This window comes from Coffea arabica, chromosome 3c, assembly GCF_036785885.1.
Source record: "Coffea arabica cultivar ET-39 chromosome 3c, Coffea Arabica ET-39 HiFi, whole genome shotgun sequence".
In the NCBI taxonomy this organism is placed as follows: domain Eukaryota; kingdom Viridiplantae; phylum Streptophyta; class Magnoliopsida; order Gentianales; family Rubiaceae; genus Coffea; species Coffea arabica.
In genome coordinates, this window is record NC_092314.1 from 41,691,411 (window position 1) to 41,714,258 (window position 22,848).

Consider the following 22,848-nt stretch of genomic DNA (forward strand, 5'->3'; position numbering starts at 1 on the left):
AGGATGATGTGGGCACACTCTTCCTCATTGTATGGGTTTGTGGTTCCCGCCCTTTAGTAACCTTTTGACTCAGTATTGATACTTTTATAATTATAACCCAAAAAGCTTTCAAAGCTTTCATGAGAAAAGAAAAAGGACGTGAGTGAAGTGAAGCATAATGAGGAATAAGAAATACTACAAGGTTACTGAAAGAGGAAAAATTCAGCAAATAAATAAATAAATAAAGTTGGATTTTTTTTTTTATATATATATCAACAGTACGTAGGTGTCAACCGAATAAAAGCAAAGAATCCCAATGCATTTCGAACAGAGAAGTACGGAATAAGTAAAGAATTCATTTGTCTGCCTATAACGCGATGCTCGTCGGGAACCTTTCCTTCCTTTTTCATTTAATTTTCCTTTTGGACTGCTTTATCTCCTGCTACATTCATTGACGTGGGTGATGCTTGTCGGGTTCCTTCTTCATTAATTTTCCTTTTGGTTTCATTTCATCTACTGCTACATTCAGTCTACTCTTTCTCCCCTTCAAAGTTCAAACTTGCAAATTGCACCCGGTTCGGCTCCATTCCACACTCCCAAAACTAATCCAAGTCTCTCTTCTTACTCTCATCAGATATCGTGACCTGACCTGATGGCGGATGCACTGCTTGTTCCCACTGTACATGTTGCACTGGAGACGGCAATAAACTTGGCTTCAGCACATGTTGGCCCGTTTCCGGGCATCGGGAATGATTTTGCGAGACTGGTGAGCACGTTGACTATGATCCAGGCTTTCCTTCGTGATGCAGAGGAAAAGCAGGTGGCTTACTTGTGGGCGAAGCTTTGGCTGGAGCTGCTTGAACGTGTCACTTTCGATGCCGAAAATTTGCTGGATGACTTCAACTATGAAATGAATCGGCGCAGGATTGAGATCCAAAACCAAACGAAGAGGAAGGTATGCTTCTTCTTCTTCTCACTCTTTAATTCCATTGCATTCGGTCGCAAAATGGCAAAACAAATTCGGGAAATCAACGTGAATTTTGAAAGAATCCATGAAGATGCGATGGCCCTTGGCATCGTGGAACAGTTTCACTTTGAACGTGCTCTCTCCTCTCCTAGTGGAGGAAGATTTATAAAGAACAGAGAGATTGACCCTGAAACTATTGATACGAGTTTTGTTGGAAGAGATGATGATGTTTCAGCAATACTAGCACAGTTGACTGCCACGGATAACAATGAAACTATCTCCGTTCTTCCCATAGTAGGAATGGGCGGGATCGGGAAGACCGCATTGGCTCAAAAAGTTTACAATGATCCAAATATTGGAAGACATTTTGACCTGAGAATGTGGGTGTGTGTTTCGGAGGATTTCAATGCCGATAGGCTTTTTAGGTTGATGCTAGAATCACTATTGAAAGAACCAATGCCCGAAGTTGAGAGTATGGACGCCAGGGTCAATCGGTTTAAGAAATTATTGGATGGTAAAAAGTATCTACTGGTATTGGATGATGTTTGGAATAAGAAGTCCGCATTATGGCATGATTTTCTTGTATGTTTGAAAGGTATTACTAGCCAAGCCATGGGGAGTTGGATTCTTGTGACCACTCGTGACCGAGGAGTGGCACGCATCATGGGAATTTCTTCTCCTCTTTGGTCCTTGAAAGAATTGTCAGATCATCGATGTTGGCTCATTCTCAAAGAAAATGCATTTGGCGCTGGGGAGGTGCCGAATGGGCTACAACATGTAGGATTCAAGATTGCGCAAAGATGCCTAGGCTTACCATTAGCTGCAAGCATTCTTGGTCGCATGCTGCGCAACAAGGGAATAGACGAATGGCAAACTTTAGAGAGTGGGCTTCAAAGTTTAGGTGGAGATGAAAACATTGGGCTTGTTGAAATTTTAAAGTTGAGCTTCGATCGTCTTCCACATGCATCTCTTAAAAAGTGTCTTGCGTATTGTTCAATTTTTCCCAAGGGCTTTCAAATGGAAAGGAATCAACTAATCCAACTTTGGGCAGCAGAAGGATTTCTTCATCCAAGACATGATATGTATATGGAGGAAGTTGGTAACGAGTGTTTTTCCATTTTGTTGGATAGTAACTTGTTTCAAGATGGAGAGAAGGATGATTATGGGAATGTATTGAACTGCAAAATGCATGATCTTGTGTAGGATATGGTGCAATTCATTTCTAGATCAAAAACCAGAAGTTCGAAAGACTCAATAGAAGCTGATTTTCTTGACAAGACTTTTCGATATCTTGCAGTGGAGAGCAGTGGTGGGGAAGAAATACAATTTCCACTGAACAAGAGTTTCAGGTACATAACAACATTATTTTTATTGGAGAACAAATCAATTAATATTGATGGTTGGATCTCATCTTTGACTAGCTTGCGGGTGCTAAACTTAGCTTCATCAGATGTCGAGGAGCTTCCTGAATCAATTAACAAGTTGTCTCATTTAAGGTACCTCGATTCATCAGATACTCCGATCAAAACATTACCAGTGTCTCTTTGTCAGCTTATCAATTTGCAGACTTTAAGAGTTAGAGATTGCAAATCATTGACAAATTTTCCAAACAATTTCAAGAATTTGGTGAATTTGAGGCACTTTGACTTTTTCTCTAGAGATAAATCTAGTGATATAATGCCTCTTGAGATCGGACAGTTGTATGCTCTCCAAACATTACCATTTTTTAATATTGGTGAAGATGCGGGTCGACAAATTGGACAATTGAGGAGTTTAGATAATCTCAGTGGAAGTTTCGAGATACGGAATCTTGAATTGGTGAGAAGCAAGAAAGAAGCCAAGTCTGCAAATCTGATTGAAAAGTCAAACATTAATGAGTTGAAATTATTGTGGAATGAATTAGATAATTTGAGAGAGAACGACAGCGAATACAATCAAGTGTTGGAAGGCTTGCATCCTCACCAAAATTTGAAAGGTTTGATAATTGAAAGATTTTTTGGTGATCAACTTTCGACATGGATCGGAAAACTTGAGAAATTGGTTAAGTTCGAACTGCGAAATTGTAGAAACTGCAAGGAGTTACCAACTGTTGGACACATGCCCTTCCTCAAATATCTTCACCTGGAAGGACTCGACAACATAACAACCATAGGGCCTTCTTTTTATGGTGAATCAACCGTGCATAGTGACAGTAGCGGTCAATTGTTTCCAGCACTTGAACATCTCATTCTAGAAAACATGCTAAATTTGCGTGAATGGGTGGAAGCATTAGGTCATGATGAAGCAGTGGTGGTGTTTCCGGTCCTTAACACGATGAGGATTAAAAGGTGTCCCCAAATAGCCACTTTTCCAAGTTATTTTCCGTGTCTCAAGAACTTGCACATTGAGCATATCAACAATGGATCAAGTATAGTGACATGCATTTACAATAGTTTCAGGACTCTCACGAGTCTTTTCATTGATAATATGAATGGGTTCACTGAGCTACCATACGCTCATATTGTTGGCTCAACTCAAAATTTGGTTGACCTTGGGTCCTTAGAGGAATTACATGTTTGCAGGTGCCACTCACTAAAGTCGATTTCAATTCCTAGGGTACACCCGTACCTCAATGCCCTGCGAAAATTAAGGATTTTTATGTGCAGTGAGTTAACCCATTTGTCCATCCCGCAAATATACGAGTCAGAGTGGGATTCCAGTTCTTCATCCTCCTCTACTTGCCCTCCTCGTCCTCCTCTTGAGGAATTGGAAATATGGGGATGCCCCAATCTTATCTCCTTTCCGATTGATTTAACCCGCAGACCTTCTCTTTCTTTCCTGGACATCCCATACTGTAAGAAATTAGCCGACTTGCCCAAGGGGAAGCTTTGTTCTCTTACAAGCTTGAGAAGCTTAGAGATTGGACCATTCTCAGAAACCACAGAGCTGCATTCCTTCCTAGACCTCTTTGATGCTCTCCCCCAACCACCGCATCCCTACTTGCCCTTCCTTTGGAAATTGAGTCTTGTTGGATGGCCTCATTGGGAATCTCTACCTGACCAACTTCAGCACCTCTCTGCTCTAATGTATCTTGAACTAGCTGGTTTTGGAGTAAAATCATTGCCTGATTGGTTTGGGAAGCTTTCGTCACTTGAACGACTCTACCTTTACAATTGTACAAAGTTAGAGAATTTACCCTCTCACCAATCTATGAGAAGCCTCACCAGACTAAAAGAGCTGCGGATTGAAATGTGTCCCCTTCTAACGGAAAGATGCAATTCAGAGAGTAGCAGCAGCAGTACCATCCCCATTTCTGAGTGGTCCAAGATCTCCGACGTTCCCAAAATTATAATTAATGGGCAGCGAATCAGAGGCTAATTTCCCATTAAAGCTACTAGGTAATCCTCTGTACTACTACGAAATTTTTTCAATTAATTCTTGCTTTTGCTATCCATTTATATTTCCTTCCCCTTAATATCTTTTCTTGTTATTGACAGTGGTAATGTATTGATGATGTTTGTTAATCGAATCTTTGATTGTGCAGCCTACCTTCTGCTAAATAACTATTGCAAACCTGTCTTTCCTTGGTTCTCTCTGAATTTCTGCTTTCCAGGTAACCTCTCCCTTGTGTGCGTTTTTTTTCCTTTCCACTTTCAAGATATTCATTTGTGATCTACTACCCCTTTTTACTTCCTCCAGTACTTGTATCAGCTTGCCATTAACACTTCGAAATTATTCTTCATGGTTTCTCCTTTATTTTTGCACATCCTTGAGGAGTAAACTGATTCCCTACAGTTACGTGGAGATTCTAAACTTGACATGGTTATCAACATGATCCTATATCTATGATATTTTTAGCCTCTAAAGTAATGAACTTGGTCAATATTTCAAGTGATAAGGATAAAACCAGGTTGGGCTTTATATGGATCTGGTAAATCAACTCTAACCTAATTTAGGATCTCAGGGCAATTAACCTGTTAGTTTTTGGAAGTAGTGTAGCTTATTTCTTCTGCCATTTCTGCTTTATTTCTTTTTTCATGATTATCAACATGATCCAATATGGTTCTGATAAATCAATTCTCTAAACTTCTTTCAGGAGCTCAGGGCAATTAACCTGTTAATCTTTGGAAGTAGTGTAGCTTTATTTCTTTTGCAATTTCTTCTATAGCAACAAATGCTACAAAAGCCCATCTTTCACTGCATTGGAAAATTGTATGACTATTTTGTTTTGTCTTGCAAAGTATTTGATAACCATCTTTTTTTGTGTGTCTGTTTTTATCTTTTATTTTTCCATGTATGAGCTTTTCTTTATATGGTTACAGAAATATTGGGACAAAAGTCTTCAGCTACCATCGTTTCCTTTTATATGGTGACACAGATAAATACCTGCACATTCTTGGACTTGCCAAAAAGAGGGGCTGTATGCTTGGTGAGGGGCTTATTTACTTAAAATGGATCCAGCAGGGCACTTTCGAAGGGAACTCATTCTCCTTCATTATATAGAGAAGGTTTAGGTACAATTCAGGATGACTTTTGACACTTTTCCATTTGCTATATTCCATTGCTGTGCAGTTCTGATCTGATGGCATCTTTTCTTGTATTGTAGGCAATACTATGTCTAGTTTGAGAGTGTAGAATGAGCCATTGGTAAAAACCTATGGTATGTTATTAAAGGCTGAGGGTGTAATAGATTTTCTCTGAGTCTTAGAGCTCTCCAAGATGCTGCAACAAAGATTCCTCTGGCTGGCTACTGGGATTCTCATGCAGGAGGTAAGAACTAAACTTACGTGGATCTGGATAATCAAATTCTCAAACATCCGGATTACTTCTTTTAAAAAGCCCACTATAGAACCCCCCCAAAAAACCAAAAAAAGGCACCACTTTTTGTATTCCTCTTTGGCAACTTTTTCGGTTATTAATCCCTTAGATATCAAGAAATACTGATGCTTGTCCGATGGTTGAATAGTCAAGCCGTGCCATGAAGCAATTCCTTTGATATATCTTCCAAATAGAGCTACATGGGGTAATAATAGGCAATCTGCTTTATTTGAGGTGGTTCATCTCTTAGTTAGCAAACCATAATATTTTAGGTGGTTCATCTCTTAGTTGTGGATTTAGGTCTTATCCCATAATAAATTATGTGCCTGTTGAACAATATTATAGGGAGATCGCATTCTTTTATGTTGTTAATTCTATAATGCAATTCTGCTTTGTCATACAGCTGTTTGACGGCTAGAAATTGGATGAATGGTCTGACGAGGTGTTCTCAAATTTCTGATGTATGAAAAGCTATGAGCATAAGCTGTTCTCTCAATCTGGCGATGGGGCAGACGCTCTCATTCAGGGCTATCAGATGGCTGATGGAAAACATGCCATGGTTAGTACTCTCCCTTTGCGCATCTTAATGTTGCATAAAGTTCTCCAGCTTATTATGAAATATTTGTCATTTTGAGTCCTTGAAATGACTAGGTAATGGAACTGTGGAGAATATCAAATTTTTGTACAGGAGAGGAGAAGTTTGATGCATAGAGTATACATCGAAATCTGATGGATAAAATTCAAGCAGGAAGTGAATTTCTGAGCTAAGGGTCAATCTTGTTAGTAGTAGAATCCATGTGGATGGCAGTCTTCTGGTGAAACAGCGTGTTTATGCCTTATAAGGGGAACCTTTCGTGAAAAATTTTGGTAAGTTATTTTTGCTCTGCAAGAATCTCAAGTATGTTGAATAGGCAAAGTCAAATACCTTTTGTAAAATATAATGAAATTAGAAAAGAAAATAGAAATAAATATATAAAACAAGGAGATATGAACCACCTCAAAATATTATGATTTGGAATATATGAGGCTGACAGTGATAGATTTTCTTGAGGATCAAGCTCTCCATGAAGCTGCATCAAAGACGATTCAGGCTTGCTACAGGGATGCTCATGCACAAGGTACATTTTTGTGATGAAAATGTTCTGATTGAAGAAGACATACCTAATTTTCATCACTTCTGCTGATTACTTTATCCTTTCTTCAAACTTTCATAATTGATAGAATCAGCAAGGTCTTTGTTAGTTGCCATTTATTCTAAACTTGCCTAAAGTTGTGAGTTCTTCACTCAATCTTTACTAGGTAAAGAACAGAGCTATGGATAAGCCAATACATAGGAAAGCTACAGGTTGGATTTTTAAGTCATGGTATGTCCTCCCTCTCATAATCATCCATATACTTCATGGATCTACTATTTCCATTATCTGGAGTTTGGTTGCCATTGCACTTAAACTAGTGGTGATCAAATTGCCTTATAGCATGTTAGAAACTAAATTTGTCTCCATTCAGATGACAAATGCTGCGAATGAGGCTCGTCAGCCCTCTTACAGAGATATAGCCAAGGTCGAAGTGAGAAGCTTTCACTTGTTGAAGGATTTGAAGTTGGAATATGTGAAAAACTTGAGTAGTAACCTCCCCGCCAATCAAATAGAAGCCTCCCTATAGAATGTGTATCTTTTGATCTAAACGGATGATGCTCCAACAAGAGCAGCAACCCTGACTCTGACTGGTGCAAGATTTCCAGATTTCTCACTTTGAGATTGATCATAGTCTATGGAAACTCTAGTCTACACCTGTATTTATGATTTCTTCAATTCTGTATGTTCGATAATGCTGTCTCCAATTCTGTATATTATTCTCATGATGTCTATACCTTTTCTGTGAAATTGTGCTGAAGAGTACATTGTTATTAGATGTCAAAGTGGACGAGTATTACAACATCACACGTTGTAAAGTGTATGATCTTGTAAATGATCTTGCACAACCTATTTTAAGTGGATAATCTGGTGCCAAAAAATTTTATGAGATTTGTTGTATTGCATATTAATCATTTACAGAAATGCCATGGACGATTAGAAATGTCAATACAAGACATGTACAAAAAATTTGTTTTTGGAGACCAGTGCTCTTCATGCTATGCAGTTGCCAACCTCAATTAGCAGGCTGATAGATATGCTTTGTCTTGATCTATCTAGTACTACACTCACAATTTTCGCAATCTCTATTCTCAACCTTTACAACTAAGAGACTTTGAGAATTAAGGAGTAATACTCTCTAGTCCCTGTGCTAATCTCTGCTAGATCTTTGAGATCAATTCAGGATTTTGATAAGCCAGAGAGCAATTTGATTTTTGTGCAGTTGTGTATAAATTTAAAATGCCGTCGAAGATAGGGTAACTGTCTTGTCTTCAAACATTAAAATTCTGTAATGTTGGTCAAGACAGAATCATCAAATTAAAGAACTGGAACATTTCAATAACTTCTCCAGTAGGCTAATTATCTCCAAAATTGAGCGAGTCGACAGCTAAGAAGCAGCTTAGGCTACAGTGTTGTTCGGAAAACCAAGTTTGTGCAAGATGGAATTTGAATGGCAAATTTGAAAAGCTTAATATTTTTGAGAGTTTGTGTGACATTAGCTACCTTCATGGTGTCTGATAATGGAAGTTTGCACTGTTAATTCAAGGTGATTGATTTTGAGACAGATGGTTAACAGAGGTCAAATTGCTTATTCAAGAAACTTGCAAGGACTCTCAACATTTGGGCATCAATTCAATTGCAATGATCCCTTAGCAATTGAGTTGATGATTGAGTTGTAAAGTCTCCAGAAGCATCACATTTCCATCTATGAGAATCAGGTTCAGATAGCACAGGAATTATATTAGCAAGCATAACTTGAATCAAACTCTCCACCTGAGTGGTCCTCTGCCTACCTAGAGACCATTGCCAATTCCCAATCTGAATGATAGATGCAGAGGAAATTTTAGCCGTCAAATTACTTGCAAACTGTCTAACGGATTAATAATGCCCCAACCATAAACATAAACATCCAGTAGAAGGGCATCAAGGGTGCGAGGATCATACCACAAAAAACGACATAAGGGCCATAGACAACTTTATACAAATAGGAGACAAAAAGACAGACAAAGGAGGAAATTTTAAAGAAATGCTATACAAATAGGAGACAGAAAGACAGACAAAGGAAATTCAATCAACTACTTTATTTATACTAGACGCTAACCCCATAAGGGCCATAAGCAACTGACCTTTATCGCGCCCAAGTCACCAACCTCATAACTAATGTCTTTTGTCTGTGAACTTCTCCAACTCCATTAAACCTTGTTCAAGCATTAACTCTCTTCAACTCCACTGAACCTATATTCCCCACCCCACCCCCAAAAAAAAAACCTCCAAATTAAGAAAAAAAAAAAAAAAAAAACTAGAATCCATCGGTCCGTCCGTCCCTGCCTTTGCTGTCCAGATATCAGAGAGCATCAGACAAAGTCACCAAAAGTTTGTGATGCAAGTCTGATCAAGATGATTGATGAATGTCAAATTCCACATTGTCTCAGGTAAATAATGCAAATATACAGTTAAATCAGGCCTCATACTTTTTCATAAATAGCCTATTACAAACTACAAGGCAGATTAGGCAGCTGCAATTGCATTCACTTCCAGATATGGTTAACTTCCAGGAGCCTGCAACAGTAGAGAAATTCTAATGCAAAAGGAAAATTGAAAAGCCCGGAAAATGGATCCATAAAACATAAAGCTTTTTTCCCCTGATCTGAGTCACCACTGGGAGCAAGCCATGAACAAGATCAATCACAGCATTAAATGGGCATCGCGTCAAACTTTGCCTCAAATTACACCATGCAAACACTTAGCGCATGGAGAGTCTGGAGCAGTTTGAGACCTGCAACATAGACAAATCTTAATTGGCTTTGTGGTCGAATTAGATAATAGATGCATCATTCACATACAAAATGGGGAATCATTGACAGCTAAAAACCCAAAGCATTGGATAAGAATCAACAGATGCCAAAAAGAAGCTATAAAAGCTAGCTATGGTTTTGTGTATTTGGTGTACCAACATTCCCCGTTGACTAGGCTATCCTTTTATGCAGAGATATTCCAAACGTGGTCAGAATAAGAAATTATTTCCAGCGGCCAAGTTTAGTGAGTCCCAGGCCCCATTGCTCACTAGAAAGAAATTATATCCAGAGGTCAAGTTTAGTCAGTCCCAAGGTTCCGTTGCTCACTGGTTAATAGATGTCAGACCAACTAATTTCAGCACCATAGTAATTTCTTTCCTCACCAGAAGACAAGAAAAGGCTGCTGATAGACTATCTAATTTCTTAAACACTTACTTTGGAAGCACAAACACCATAGTCCAATACAAAACAATATTTTGAACACATTTAATGAGCTGAAGTCTGCCCACATAATCTGTCATGACCAGGGTCCAAGGGCTGGCCCAAGTAATTTTTGGACCGAAATCCACTGGCTCAAAATTATTAACCCACATTGCCTAATAGCCCAAGGACCCAAGTTCTTATACCTTTCCTTTCCTTTTCCCACCACCGATGTGGGATACCTCATAATCAGTGCCTCGACAGACCAAATCTATTATCTTATTTTGCTATCATAACCATCCAATCAGTAAAAGACAGCCTGAAGAGATAATTGGAAGTCCTAGACAAGTCACAAGCAACTGTCCAAGAGGCATAAAAACACTCATGCAGCTGCATGCTCCTTCCCTCCTCTACACCAGCCAGGAAAACACTGCAAATTAGGACACAAACCAGACAATCCCCGTATTCTGTTGAAGTAGCCTTAACAACTTCAAAAGCTTTATCAGAGGTAGCACATAGAATAAGGAAATAGCATGAACGAACAATAGGTGACAATTTCATATCAGAATGCTTAGGATGGTAATCAAATTCCTGATTATTAATATTCCATTCAAACAATGGAACTGAAGATGTGTGGTTATTCTACAAACACCTCAGAGGCTTATTTAGACACTTAAGAGTTCCCAAAATCATTTAATGCACTTTATATTGCGCTTCTTTTTCTTCTTACTCAACTATCAAATCTTCATTTTCTACTTCAACACGATGCTCAGCAGAGGTCTGCCATCATCCCAAATGCAGCACTTGGACCCTATGCAATCTTGAGAGGCAGTAAATTCATGATATTGCTAATTCACATTGCAAAGTGTAATGTTTTCTCACTCATACTACTTAAATTACTCAAAAAGTTGTGCATAAGATATTTAATAAGAAAGGTGAAACACTTGGTGAATGATAACTTCTGTTGTATACTTGTTTTTCGTCTTTTTTTTTTTTTTCAACTTTCTCCCTCGTTGTCAGATGTCATTACAGGAAGACTTGTATAACTGTATCAGAAATTTTCTCTCTGGCTGATCCTGGATTTTGCCATGTCAGATTGTTGGCCTATTATGCATGTCAAGTCTATCAACAAAACTAATCCAATCCAGCGTCGTGTTACAAAAGAGATGCTCAATAGTTTTATAACCAACAGAAAATTCGCAATTCTCTTTTTCTAGTTGTTCTTCACAATCAGGTAGCAGAACATTACAAATTTAATAAATCAGCTCTGTTCACATCTCCATATTAAGTACACAGTGATAATTATAGCTTTTAAAGAGAGAGATTATTATTTATTGCCAGAATTTACTAACCAAGTACTCCTACTGATTTAATGCATGGAATTGATGAAAATGCCCACAGATGGTTCTATAAGATTATTGATCTTTTAGAAATTTCCTTTTTAATTTTCACAAAGTTGTGGCACTCAGTAAAAATAAAAATAAACAGTATTGATAATTTAGTGAAGACAAAATCGCATGTATTTTAGACACTTAAGCAAATAATTACTGCCACAATCTCTTTGATTAAAGTAACCATAGGAATTCACAAGCTTGGCAGCACTCTGAAGAATATAACTCAAGTTTTTGGGGCCTGATTCAAGACAATTGTCAAGATCACTGACTAGCTTCATTGGGAATTTGGCCATTGACCCTTTATGCAACCAAATAAGGATCTAATTGCTGTTCTTCAATTAAGACTTTTAGTTCAGTTTCCTAGTTAATCTAATCAAGAGAAGAGCATGCTAATCTATTGGCTCTCATGAAAGGAATGGAAACTGGAAAAGGTCTAGAATATGTTGTAAATGATACTCGAGACTGTAGTTTGGGGCAGATGAGTATAAGAAAAGGAAGGAAATGCCTATGATGAGCTGGAAGGCACCATTGGATAGCTTATCTCAGGATATTGCATCTATAAAATGTAAAGACATGAACAGCAGGCAGCACCATGTTGATCTCATGGACAAGAGAAATTATCCTTAAATACAAAAGACAATAATCCAATTTTCCCACAACAGAGAAAAATATTTCAATTGCAAATATGAGCATCAAATGATTCATTAGTTTTTTGTTTAATTCTACTTTATCCCATTTTTATTTTCAATCTGCACTCAAAATTGCTTGGATCAAAGAGGCAAGCTGAAACCACATGAATACCAATTTTTTCACCTTACAAATTTAAAGCAGAAGGATTATCCAAGCAGCACTTTCTCTTTCTCCAACTCCCTTGACCATGCAGGTTGGACTTTGTCTTGCCAAAATAAGAATAACAGTTATATCACATATTCTTTTCCGCAGATTATGTCTTTCCACTATTCATCAGTTCTGAGGGTACACTACCTAAAAATTGAAAGGAGAAGTACCTTGCTTTGACAGGTGGAGTAGGAAGAGAAATTTTAATTCAGACTGAAACATGAGATTTCAACACTAACAAAAAAATTTCAGAAACTTCTTCTGGCAATAATATGCTCAAAATATTAACAACAAAAAATCTTACAAGGATTGTAGGGAAAAATAAAAAGAGATTCACATATTACCGACTCTAGAACACTCAATCATGGTCGGAAACAGCATAAGCAATTGATTCTTAGAAATTGAGTAATATAACTTGCTTTAAAAACAGGAGCTGGAGGAATATAGGAGAAATCAGGAGCAATTAAAAATGAATAGCAAACGAAAAAGTTGCAGCAAAACTCACTCAAGTAGTTGCTACAATTGCTCATGCTGCTTTTTGTTCCATGTGATATCTGGATCATATTCATCTCGACCAATCTTGTTGCATTTGACTTTCTCCAAGTACTCCATCTCAGGAAACATTAATCATAATTCTGGCTCGTCAATTTTCAAGTTCTTCAGATACTTCAAACGTAAAATTTTAACTTTCCAACTTTTTTCATCATGGCGCTCTATGCTGCTGAGTTCACCTCCCCTGATGTAAAGTTTTTCCAAAGATATCAATCTGCCAGGCTCTAACCATTCAGGCCAGGTCACTAGAGGGATACATCTGAGATCAAGTTTCTTTAGATTTGGTGGGACTGAGAATGACCTCAGAGCAGCTTCTGTACTCGACTGCGACAAAACTATTTCCCAAGATATCACAAGAATTTGAAGAGCCTTGAAGTCCTTCAAGTTTGAAAACTCCCCTTCTGCTAAAGCTTCATTCCCTATTCTTATGCTCAATTTCCTTAAACCTTTCAACTGAGCAAGGTCACTTACCCTGCATGGATTTCTTCTGACGATTCCTATCACAAAGCCCTTGAGTACTTGAAGAGCAGAGAGCTCTTCAATACCCTTTGGCATGCTTTCGAGCAGGTAACATTCTGATAAATCCAAATGAGTAAGGTTCCTCAGTGCTGATATATCAGAAGGCAGTTTCTCTAGATTGTGACATCGCGTAAATCAAGGATCTCAAGGCTTATTAGGTTAAGCACCGAATGAGGTAGGTTAGTCAATCTAGAAACGGCTCTGAGGCTTAGATATCTTAGGGATGTCTGACTTCCCAAACCATTCAAAGAGACTTAATATTCCACCTTCTTTTTCTTCTTCGACTCAACTGTCAAATCTTTATTTTCCACTTCAATATGATGTTTGACAGAGTTTTGCCACCGGCCCAACTGAAGAACCTCAACCCTATTCAACTTCGAGAGCCAGTCAGGTTTAAATCCAAGATATTGATCATTTACATTGAAAACCATAATAGTATCCTCGGTCATTGTGCTGTATGAATCACTACCACCCGCCAATAAGAATGCGCGACGATGACCATTGCTAGGCGTCCCTGAGGGAGTAAATTCAAAAGTAAATTCAAAAAAGCTAAGTCTTTTTGCAACCGAGATCAGCATTCTTCGAATCCAAGGGTGCACAATAAAAGTGTTTATATTGGGAGAAAGGTTCTCAAATTTGGGGATTATGAAGCTTTCATTTATCAATTCATTAAAGACATCTTCTCCAACCTCCTCTGCAGTCTTTTCTGAGGTTTTAGTGACCATACCCTCTCCTATCCACCAGTAAATAAGGGGTCTCTTCTTTATGATGCTATTCTCAGGGAAAATTGAAAGGCACAAGGAGCATGCTTTCAATTGATAGCTCTCCCGACAGTCAAAACTTTTCTGAAAATTTGATATTGCTTCGCTGGCATAAATTTTTTCCTCCACACCAAGTCTCGACCACTCTTCAGACATTGTCTGATCCTTCCTAACAGCCTCCTCAGAAGGGAATTGCATCCCAGAAGAAGGCATCGTACGTGTTCTATCCATCAGCTGCCTTTCCACTGCAGAAAATAGCTGTTTTACAGACACAACACTCTCACTGATGCGCTCCAATCTATTAAGAATCTCATTAGCCTCGTCATGCTGTTTAAAGAAAACATCATCATCAATGTCTTGCTCCAAAGTTCTGAACTGTTCCATGAGTTTCCCTTCCCAATGTTTTATCCTGGGGAACAAACGTTTCATGCTGCCAAGTTCAATCTCGATTTCTTTGAATTTCAAAACTAGAGGGTCTGCCTCACTGTTCTCGCTGATACGCCCTACTACAAATTGCTTAGCTTTTTCCAGACGAGCCAGTAGTATTGGGACAATTTCCTCGGGTTTTCTTTGAGCTGGCATTCTTAACTACAGCAACAACTCTTCCAATTAGCCAAGAAAACATTAGCAATCAAATCTTCAAAGATAAAACTTTTATATGCTTAAAACAAACCAAGACAATCCACTATACTGCTGATTAATAAAATCCCACATTGCAAATCAAGATTTACTTCAAGGTCAAAGAACAGTTGCATACAAAACTCAACCATTTCAAAAGAAAAAAAAAAGTCAACTTTTATTTTTTGGGTTTTTGTTTTATAGTTATATTCACAACTAGTAAATGTCTGAGCGATCAATGAACCAAGAAGAAATTTAAACTTGTTGGAAGAACATTAAAGTACCTGGGAGCCTGCAGTCTGGAACCTTTAAAAAGGCTTCTTCTTCTTCTTCCTCAATTGTGCGATAGGCAGACTAGACGGGTAGTACAGAATATATTATACTTTTCCAATTTAGATTACTACTTTGAGAGAGAAGAGGTTTCAAGTTTCAACGAAACAACAAATGAGGAGGAAAAGAAAGAAAGAAGAGAGTAAAGAGACTTTTCTTCTACTTACCCAAAAAGAAAAAATAAAGAAACTTTTCTTCTGTTTTTTCAGTAGAATAAAGAAAAAAAATATAGAAAGAAAGAAACGAACGTGGCCTGCATCGGAACTTGAGGACGGCGACGAGAAAGAAAGTAAAGTGGAAACTGGAAGTTGCTCTTAAAAAGGGGCATAAAAGCGATAAACTTACAATCATGCCCAAAACTTTTCTGTTACTTTTCTGTTGGCCCTTTAGTGTTTTAAATAACTACAAATGGTCTCATAAACTTTTTTTAATTTCAATTTACAGCCTTGATTTCCACATTTTTTCAACTATGTCTGAATAATTTATTTCTAGAGTCACTACAGGATGATTATAAAGTGTTCCAAATTCGTCATTAAAGCATTCATGGTGCTATATCAACATTCCACTATCTCATCTTTCATTATATTCTTATTCACAATAAATTACACTCTACACGCTATAATAGTATGATCCACAATCAAATAAAATATTTATTTTAATAATGCATAACTCATATCCCGTAAATAAATAAAGTAATTTTTTAAAAAATAATTTCATTATTTTTAAAAATAAATTATTAAACTTTCATTAAATTTTTTACCTTTTGGATTTTTTATTTTTTAAAAAATAATATTATTAATTTTGCACATTTGTAGGAATACCAGAAAATGAGAAATTTGGGAAATTTTGGTGGTTTTGATTTTGTGAGGAGGATGAATTTTCTATATTTGGAGCATTTAACATATTTCTAAAACTACTAAAATTCTCATCCATAATCACAAAATATTGAAATTTTAGAAAATTGTGCAAAGAGGTTGAGGAAAATGAGTGAAAGAGTAAGAGAAATAATAGAGTAGGATATTGAAATATGAAAAAAAATGGGTGTCCTGTGTGTTTATATAAAGAGAACAAAACAATGACGGTTGGAAAAAAAATTGAATGTTAACTTGCACCATGAAATTTTGTCCGTTGTCTATGTTTAACCAAATTTATCCGTTGCAAAAAAAAGGCCCACTATCTCCTCTTTGTCAGCGGCTTTTACGGGCATCATTCTAATGATGTATATAATGGATCTGTATCCATGACACGTCATTGGAGTTGCTCTCATGGTAACATCACGAAGGGGCGCGCTTAGCTTGATGTTTATAGTAGAAACACAAGTTCTTGGAAGATTATTGAGGATTCGTGGGACTGTCGTCCTACTGGGGAGATTTATTATGTTAGTTGGAAGCTCCGTAGGAAAAAATGGGAAATATTTCTTATAATGGGGAAGATTGCTAGCCTTGATTTGACGAATGAGATCTATGAAGAGGTGGAACAGCCAAAAGATGACGTTATTGGTTATAGGAGGATGTCGTTCTGTGTTTTGTCACTATACATCTTTGGTTACTGGATTGTCTTATGATCCTGCATCACCCTATAATAAACCATTATTTGAGTCAAGGGACGGCCTAATTTTGAGCATGTTTAAGAGGTGGTTGGCACTTTACAATCCGAAACATGAATCCCTAGCATATTCTTGCATTAACAATCTGGAAGATTAATCTGAGAAAGTGGTTTCGTATGATGAAAGCTTAGTTTTGCTCAACAACCGTGGCAGAGTATAAAAGTCTTAAGGCATGAAACAGAAGAAGAGCACAGGCTAGCTAGGTGTAAATGTTTACTGCTTCACATTACCTGTACAGGTTGAAGATCAAACTTGAATCTGTGGTCAAGTTGGACAAATGTTTTGCTACAGAAAAGGAGAAATGGTGCTGATTAAGTTGTGTAGTTAACTCTAGGGGTTAAAATCACATGGAAGGCTTTCGTTCTTGGCTCTTCAATTATAGACAACAACAGTAAATGCAATTTTTTGTTCTTGTCAAGCCTAGTGTTCTATAAATTAAATTAACTTCTAAGATATGCTTTTTGGTTTTGCCTTTGTGGTAACACATTTAATTTGCTTTTTGTATTTTTGCGGCAAAGAAAACAGTAAGATATTTTACTGCAGTTGAAAGTTAATGAGATTTTGAATATAGTATTTCATCTCAAAATCGGATTATTGCTTGTTCATTATCCAATGTTAATAATAGATGTGAAACTGCCTATTTCCCATGCCGCCTTCTGTATGGTGTACTGAGTTTGGAGAATTAATAGCATCCCAACATCTTATTAGAAGACCATATCTTGATGATCCATAAAACTACTCGAAAAGTTAGAAATCTTGGATTCAAATCTCTCATTCTTCCTTCTCGCTTTTTAAATCCCACGATTCTCCCGTTTGAAAAAGAGGAACCGTAAAACCAAACAGTAGCTTAAGTTATATATATTATTTTAGAGGATTCGGTCATTAATTTTTTGTAACTCTAACTCTAAGTTTTAACATTTAACATCAACTACCTATAGCGGTTTCCTTAAAAAAAGAAAAAAATTCTGCACTAATGGGAAAATGCAATATTGCTTTAAGAGGTCTATAAATTTTTATATCAGATTAAGGATTCGTATGCCACTCATCTTATCATATGCAAACAATGAAGCTTGGCTTAATTTCAAGGTTTCCACAACTTTGGACTGATTATTGTGGTTTCTAAACAAATTGTTAGGCACAATCATATCAGTAACCTCTCTTTTAAAAAAAAAATTTTATTTTCAATCTTTCATTTTCTTTTGCATGCAATACTAAAGCTTTTCTTTTCTTGGCTGAAGTTAGTAATCCTTACGGACATTGTTTTGGAATTTCAAAAAAAAAAAAAAAATTGGAAAATGCTTGTCGATTTGTTGAACTGTTTTTTCACATTATCTTCTTGAAAGAAACTGTTTTTTAACATTTGCCAGTTGGGAAATTTCAAATTGCAATGCTTCCCAATAAGCCTGTCATTACATGCTCACTATAGTAAGTGTTTGTAATTGAGAGTTTGTTTGGTAGTTCACCTGAGTATAAACTACCTTCTTTGAAGCCCTTCGAAGATATGATCCTTGGTTTTGCAGCTGCATCTAATCAAATTATCAAAATGATGAAAATTTCTCTGAGTATTATCTATACTTTATCTCCAAGTTTTTCATAATTTCTATTTTATGGGGAGATTTATTAGTCAAAGAATTTCAGTTCTTTGGGTTACCTTTGAACTAAGAAAAAATCTTAATCTTAAAAAATCAGACCATCGGATACCTCAGAGTTTGCCTCCAATTTAGTGGGAAATCAGCTTTAATTAATTAGGTCTGTCAAACTGCTGCATTTCGAAATCATGGCTTTCCTTCATCTCGAGCCCACAATTCATCCGTGCCCATCTCAACAAATCTTCCAATAACAACGATTACAATCACCATAGACTGATTTTTCATGTTCACCCTAGGTACATGCATGACAATTATCTCTACGCCCTGTACTATATGCTCCTATCACCGAGGCAGCCGGCATTCAATATCCCTTTCGATGCAAAAGCCGAATTAGGAGTCAGTATAATTTTCAGATCGTGGGTTCTTCTAATGGATTGATACGTGTTGCAGCAGACAGAGATATTTTCTTGTGGAATCCAGCAATTAGAAAGTCCGCCGAACTTGGAGCGTCCTGGCTCGATTCTTGTAGGATATGGGTTTGGCTTTGATGAATGAATCTAAGGATGATTATAAAGTGTTCCGAATTCGTCACTACGGTGACATTATTTATGATGGGGCAAAACTGGCCGGATGTTTACAGCAGAAGCTGGCAAGGTGTTAATGTTTACTCCTTCCTTCACACTACCTCTACATGTTGAAGATCAAACTTGGGCTAATTTCTCAGAATATAGGTGAAAAAAAAAAACAATCTGTCAAATATAGCTCACTGGGGGTGTTTCTCAAAAAAAAAAAAAAAATTTCCCTTCCTGCATCTAATTGGCAAAAGACGACTGCAAAAATTTTAGCTTGCGGCTCTGTAGCCTTCTATCGATTCTCCTCTTTCATCTGTGATATTAGGAGAAGAGGTTTCTGATATTATCCCTAAATTTAATTTTTTTATTTTATATTATGAACTAAATAAAGAGATAAATATAATTTAAAATTATTTATTATCGAATACAATAAGTACTTATTGAATTATGTATCAAAATAATATACTTAAAATCACTTAATAATTGCTTTTATTAAAAGCTCTATTAATAGAAATTCTTTTTAATAAATTACTGCAACTCTAAATGGCTCCTAAAACAGATAATAAATTGAGTTCATTAAGCAAAATATCTATCTTAAGGCCTTTGACTGTGAAAAACTACTCAATCTTTTTTTTTTCTCTTGTTTTCTAGTCTTTAGTTCTTCGGTCCATTGTAATTGTACATTTTGATTAAACTAAAACTAAAACTAAATAAATCTGTATGTTTGACGGAATGCAATGGGAATGGTGGGGAAAAATGACCAATTTCGCCCCTAAACTTTTTCACTAGTGCTGATGTGGTCCCTAACTTTTATTCCTAACTAATTTCATACGCGAACTTATTTTGTAGTTCCAATTAAGGCTTGTAGGGTGGTGCCATTACCTAAAATCGATCTGACTCCTAATTCTTCAACTAAATAGGGGTATTTTATGAACGTCACTCGTGTAACTGTAACAAATCAAATAAATTTTAAGGCTTGCCCACCAATTCTTGTAGTATTTTACTTTCACCCCAAGACTAAAGTGCTGGCCAATTCAAAGTTATGCACAGAAGAGTTTACAGGGCAGATAGGTAATTCTAGATTAATGCATTAAGAAAGGTTGACTTTTAGGTGTTAAGGTTGACTTTTCGTGTTGACTACAACAAATAACAAAAAAAAAGTGGGATAATTACATTTATCTTCCCTGAGGTTTGACCAAACTACATATCAAACCCTCAGGTTAAGTCAAACTACGAAAAGATCCCTAAATCTCACAGCTTAATAATAAACACACCCTTGCCATTAGTTGACCGGTGTTGGCCAATCAACTGGGTCTGTTTGGATTGTGAATTATTAGAGATATTTTTACTGTAGCATTTTTTGTGATGTGATGTATGTGAGATAAAAAGGTAATTGGGAAAGTAAAAAGGTGTATTGGAAATTGTAATGATGATGTAAGCAAATAAATTTTGAGAAATAAAGCTCAATCCAAACAAAGCCACATGTGTTAGTACTATTGACACAAAAATATTATGACATCCCTAAAATGCCCACCAAAACCGGACGTTCTTCTTCCATCCCAACACCAGTTCTAAGCCTTTTCCGATAGCAAACCAGTAACTATTGGAATTGCCAATTCTAATCTATTTGTCTCTCTCAAATCTTTTTTTTTTTTTTTTGAAAATTAGCTTCAAAATCACGCCAATCCAGCAAAACATGTGTTTATATTCAAGCCAAATTCTCTACAACAAGGAAATTGTCAAGCTCCACGTTTAATAAATGAACACTCAGATTCAAGGGCAACGCCACACCTGAGATTCAACCAAACATGGATTAAGCACAGATAAGAATAAAAAAACCATATTCAAGTCCCCAAAGAAAATTTTATTAAAGCTCACCTTTTCTTTTTTGTCATTTGTGTTTTATCAAAGAGAAAAAAAAAAATCAATGGAGAAAGAAGTGGCAAGGCACAGGTGGAAATGGAGAACTAATAATTGTCTAAGTCGATAAGCATTGACAAAAATAGGAGGGGTTGGGCTTTCAATCTTTTTGCCTCTATCTTCCTCTCCTTCTCTTTTCGTTCTCCTTTCATGCAATAGATGGTTTTCAATTTTGCAAACAACTTTTTTTTTTGAGTGAATTTATTTAGTATCCTGCCATGTCTTTGGCACATGGTTCGAAGACTCAGCCGGGACTGAGACGTCTCGGCCGAGTCGTCTCCGTCTCGGGCTAAACCGCGACGAACCGTTTTCGAGATACGTGACAGATCGAGACGTCACCGTGAAGGGTTGAAACGCTCGAGTCACACTGAGTCATCCCGAGTCAACTTGAATTTTTATTATTTTTACTAATTTTTAATTATTTTTAATTATCATATTTTTTATAATTTTTAGAATATTAAATATTTCAAAACTTCGCGTCTCGCCGAGACTGCGACCGATATGTCGAGACCGATGTGGAACAGTCCAAGCGGCGACTGCGACGTTGAACCATGCTTTGGCAGGATGAACCCTGCTGACGAAAGCGTTCTCCAAGTCCAGGAGAGGATCTCAGGGTGACGTTGCGATGTTGGGTGATGGGGATGATGATGAAGGATGATGATTGTGGATTATCAAGGCAAATAGCTCTGCTCTTTCCCATCTTTTTTTTTTTTTTTTTAAATCCATTCCCTTCATTTTTTTTCCCTCTTTCTTTTTCCTCCATAACAGTTGGTTTTATTTATGTTCTTTTTTCTGAATTCTTGTTACTCCACTATTATTTTTTTAATATTTGTTTTGTTGTATTGGCCTCTATCTAATGGGTCCTGTTTTTTCTCCTTTTGTTAAAAGAAATGTTCATTTAGTGTGTCTCAAAATTTATTTTTTAAATCTCTTACACTACGATTTTTCAGTCATTTTCACATATTTATTAACAGGGCTTGGCAATAGTTATTAACCGGGGGTAAGCATTATTTGATCAAACTATAGGGTTCTTTTAGTAATATAAACAAATTCCAGGGAAGGTAAATACAATTAACCCCCAGAAAAGTAACAATTTCACCTTTTCCAAAGCACAAGAAAGTCCTTTGTAAGTTTTCAAAATATAAGGAGGTTTTGTGTGCATTCGTCATACTCTGAGGGGTTGTATGTATTTAACCCAGTATCAAAGGAAATAGCAGAAAAAATTCGCCCAGTACTGCAAGCTAGCAAATAGGCTAGGAATTCCCTTTCCCATTTATTCAGCCATCTAGTTTCCGCTTGCACCAAAATGATCAGAATAGGCTAAAGCGAACAGTGAAAAACAAAGTTTGCCGTCTAAAATCGTGCAAAAGGAGTTTCATCAATTAACAGATCCATTATATTCCATTATATTAAAATCGTGCAAAGTTTGCCGTCAATCAGGTTTTCTAAGCCGAGCTTTAACAAGTTGAATTTTTATAAGTTCAAACTCGACTCATAAATTAAATAGGGTTATTAAACTTCGTACTTTCAAATGTCTCGGATTCAAATCAAAATATACAAACTTAGCTCACATTTTTGTATGAGTTCGGAGTTCAAATTGAACTAAACCCAAACTTATAATTAAACATATAATTATATAGAACATATATTCAATAATTATGAATTACTATAGTACATATTTAACAATTTTATATACACATACATACATGCATGCATATATATAGACACGAACGAGTAGAACCTTAATCGGGCCTGAGGCTTGCAAGACCCAAACTCAAGTCACAATTAATTTGGATGTAATATTTGAATCTAAATTTTGTTCGACCCAATTAAAGATTAGATTTAACAGATCTTTTCAGATTAAACGAATCGAGTTCAAGTTAACCTAACCCCGTCAAGAGCACTATGTTTCAGTACGACAGTACCTAATAGGCCCAACACAACTAGTAGGACGGAGTTGGAAATGAACATCCTGGGGCCATAGGCATTCTCTAAACAAAGCAGACTATTATCCGCATCTACAAGCAAGGAACTTCTCAAGGGGAAGAATTCTGTGACA

The 22,848-nt window shown here is 36.7% G+C and overlaps 3 protein-coding genes across 9 annotated transcripts; 2 read left to right on the forward strand and 1 right to left on the reverse strand.

Moving 5' to 3' along the window:
• The first annotated feature begins 625 nt into the window (after positions 1-625).
• LOC113735105 (uncharacterized) lies at positions 626-7,781 on the forward strand. 4 transcript variants are annotated; one of them, XM_027262055.2, is made up of 9 exons: positions 626-4,323; positions 4,470-4,538; positions 5,304-5,439; positions 5,532-5,695; positions 6,147-6,302; positions 6,395-6,610; positions 6,795-6,861; positions 7,043-7,107; positions 7,250-7,781. In XM_027262055.2, exon 1 carries the CDS (start codon positions 2,153-2,155, stop codon positions 4,301-4,303), a length of 2,151 nt encoding a protein of 716 aa, XP_027117856.1. In that variant the 5' UTR covers positions 626-2,152; the 3' UTR covers positions 4,304-4,323; positions 4,470-4,538; positions 5,304-5,439; positions 5,532-5,695; positions 6,147-6,302; positions 6,395-6,610; positions 6,795-6,861; positions 7,043-7,107; positions 7,250-7,781. The 4 variants fall into 4 exon arrangements, with proteins under 4 accessions (XP_027117856.1, XP_027117855.1, XP_071938870.1 ...); XM_027262054.2 differs by having other exon boundaries at positions 6,802-6,861; XM_072082769.1 differs by having other exon boundaries at positions 6,395-6,861.
• On the forward strand, positions 632-2,149 carry LOC113735974 (putative disease resistance protein RGA3). Its single transcript, XM_027262930.1, has one exon. It carries the CDS (start codon positions 632-634, stop codon positions 2,147-2,149), a length of 1,518 nt encoding a protein of 505 aa, XP_027118731.1.
• A 1,046-nt stretch (positions 7,782-8,827) lies between the features above and the next one.
• On the reverse strand, positions 8,828-15,399 carry LOC113735106 (uncharacterized). Of its 4 annotated transcripts, XM_027262062.2 has the most exons (4): positions 15,057-15,399; positions 12,828-14,742; positions 12,299-12,380; positions 8,828-9,652 (listed from the first exon to the last, which is right to left on the reverse strand). In XM_027262062.2, the coding sequence occupies exon 2, from the start codon at positions 14,734-14,736 to the stop codon at positions 13,648-13,650; it is 1,089 nt and encodes a 362-aa protein (XP_027117863.1). In that variant the 5' UTR covers positions 14,737-14,742; positions 15,057-15,399; the 3' UTR covers positions 8,828-9,652; positions 12,299-12,380; positions 12,828-13,647. The 4 variants fall into 4 exon arrangements, with proteins under 4 accessions (XP_027117863.1, XP_027117865.1, XP_027117862.1 ...); XM_027262064.2 differs by lacking the exon at positions 12,299-12,380 and having other exon boundaries at positions 12,828-14,737; XM_027262061.2 differs by lacking the exon at positions 12,299-12,380.
• Positions 15,400-22,848: the final 7,449 nt, after the last annotated feature.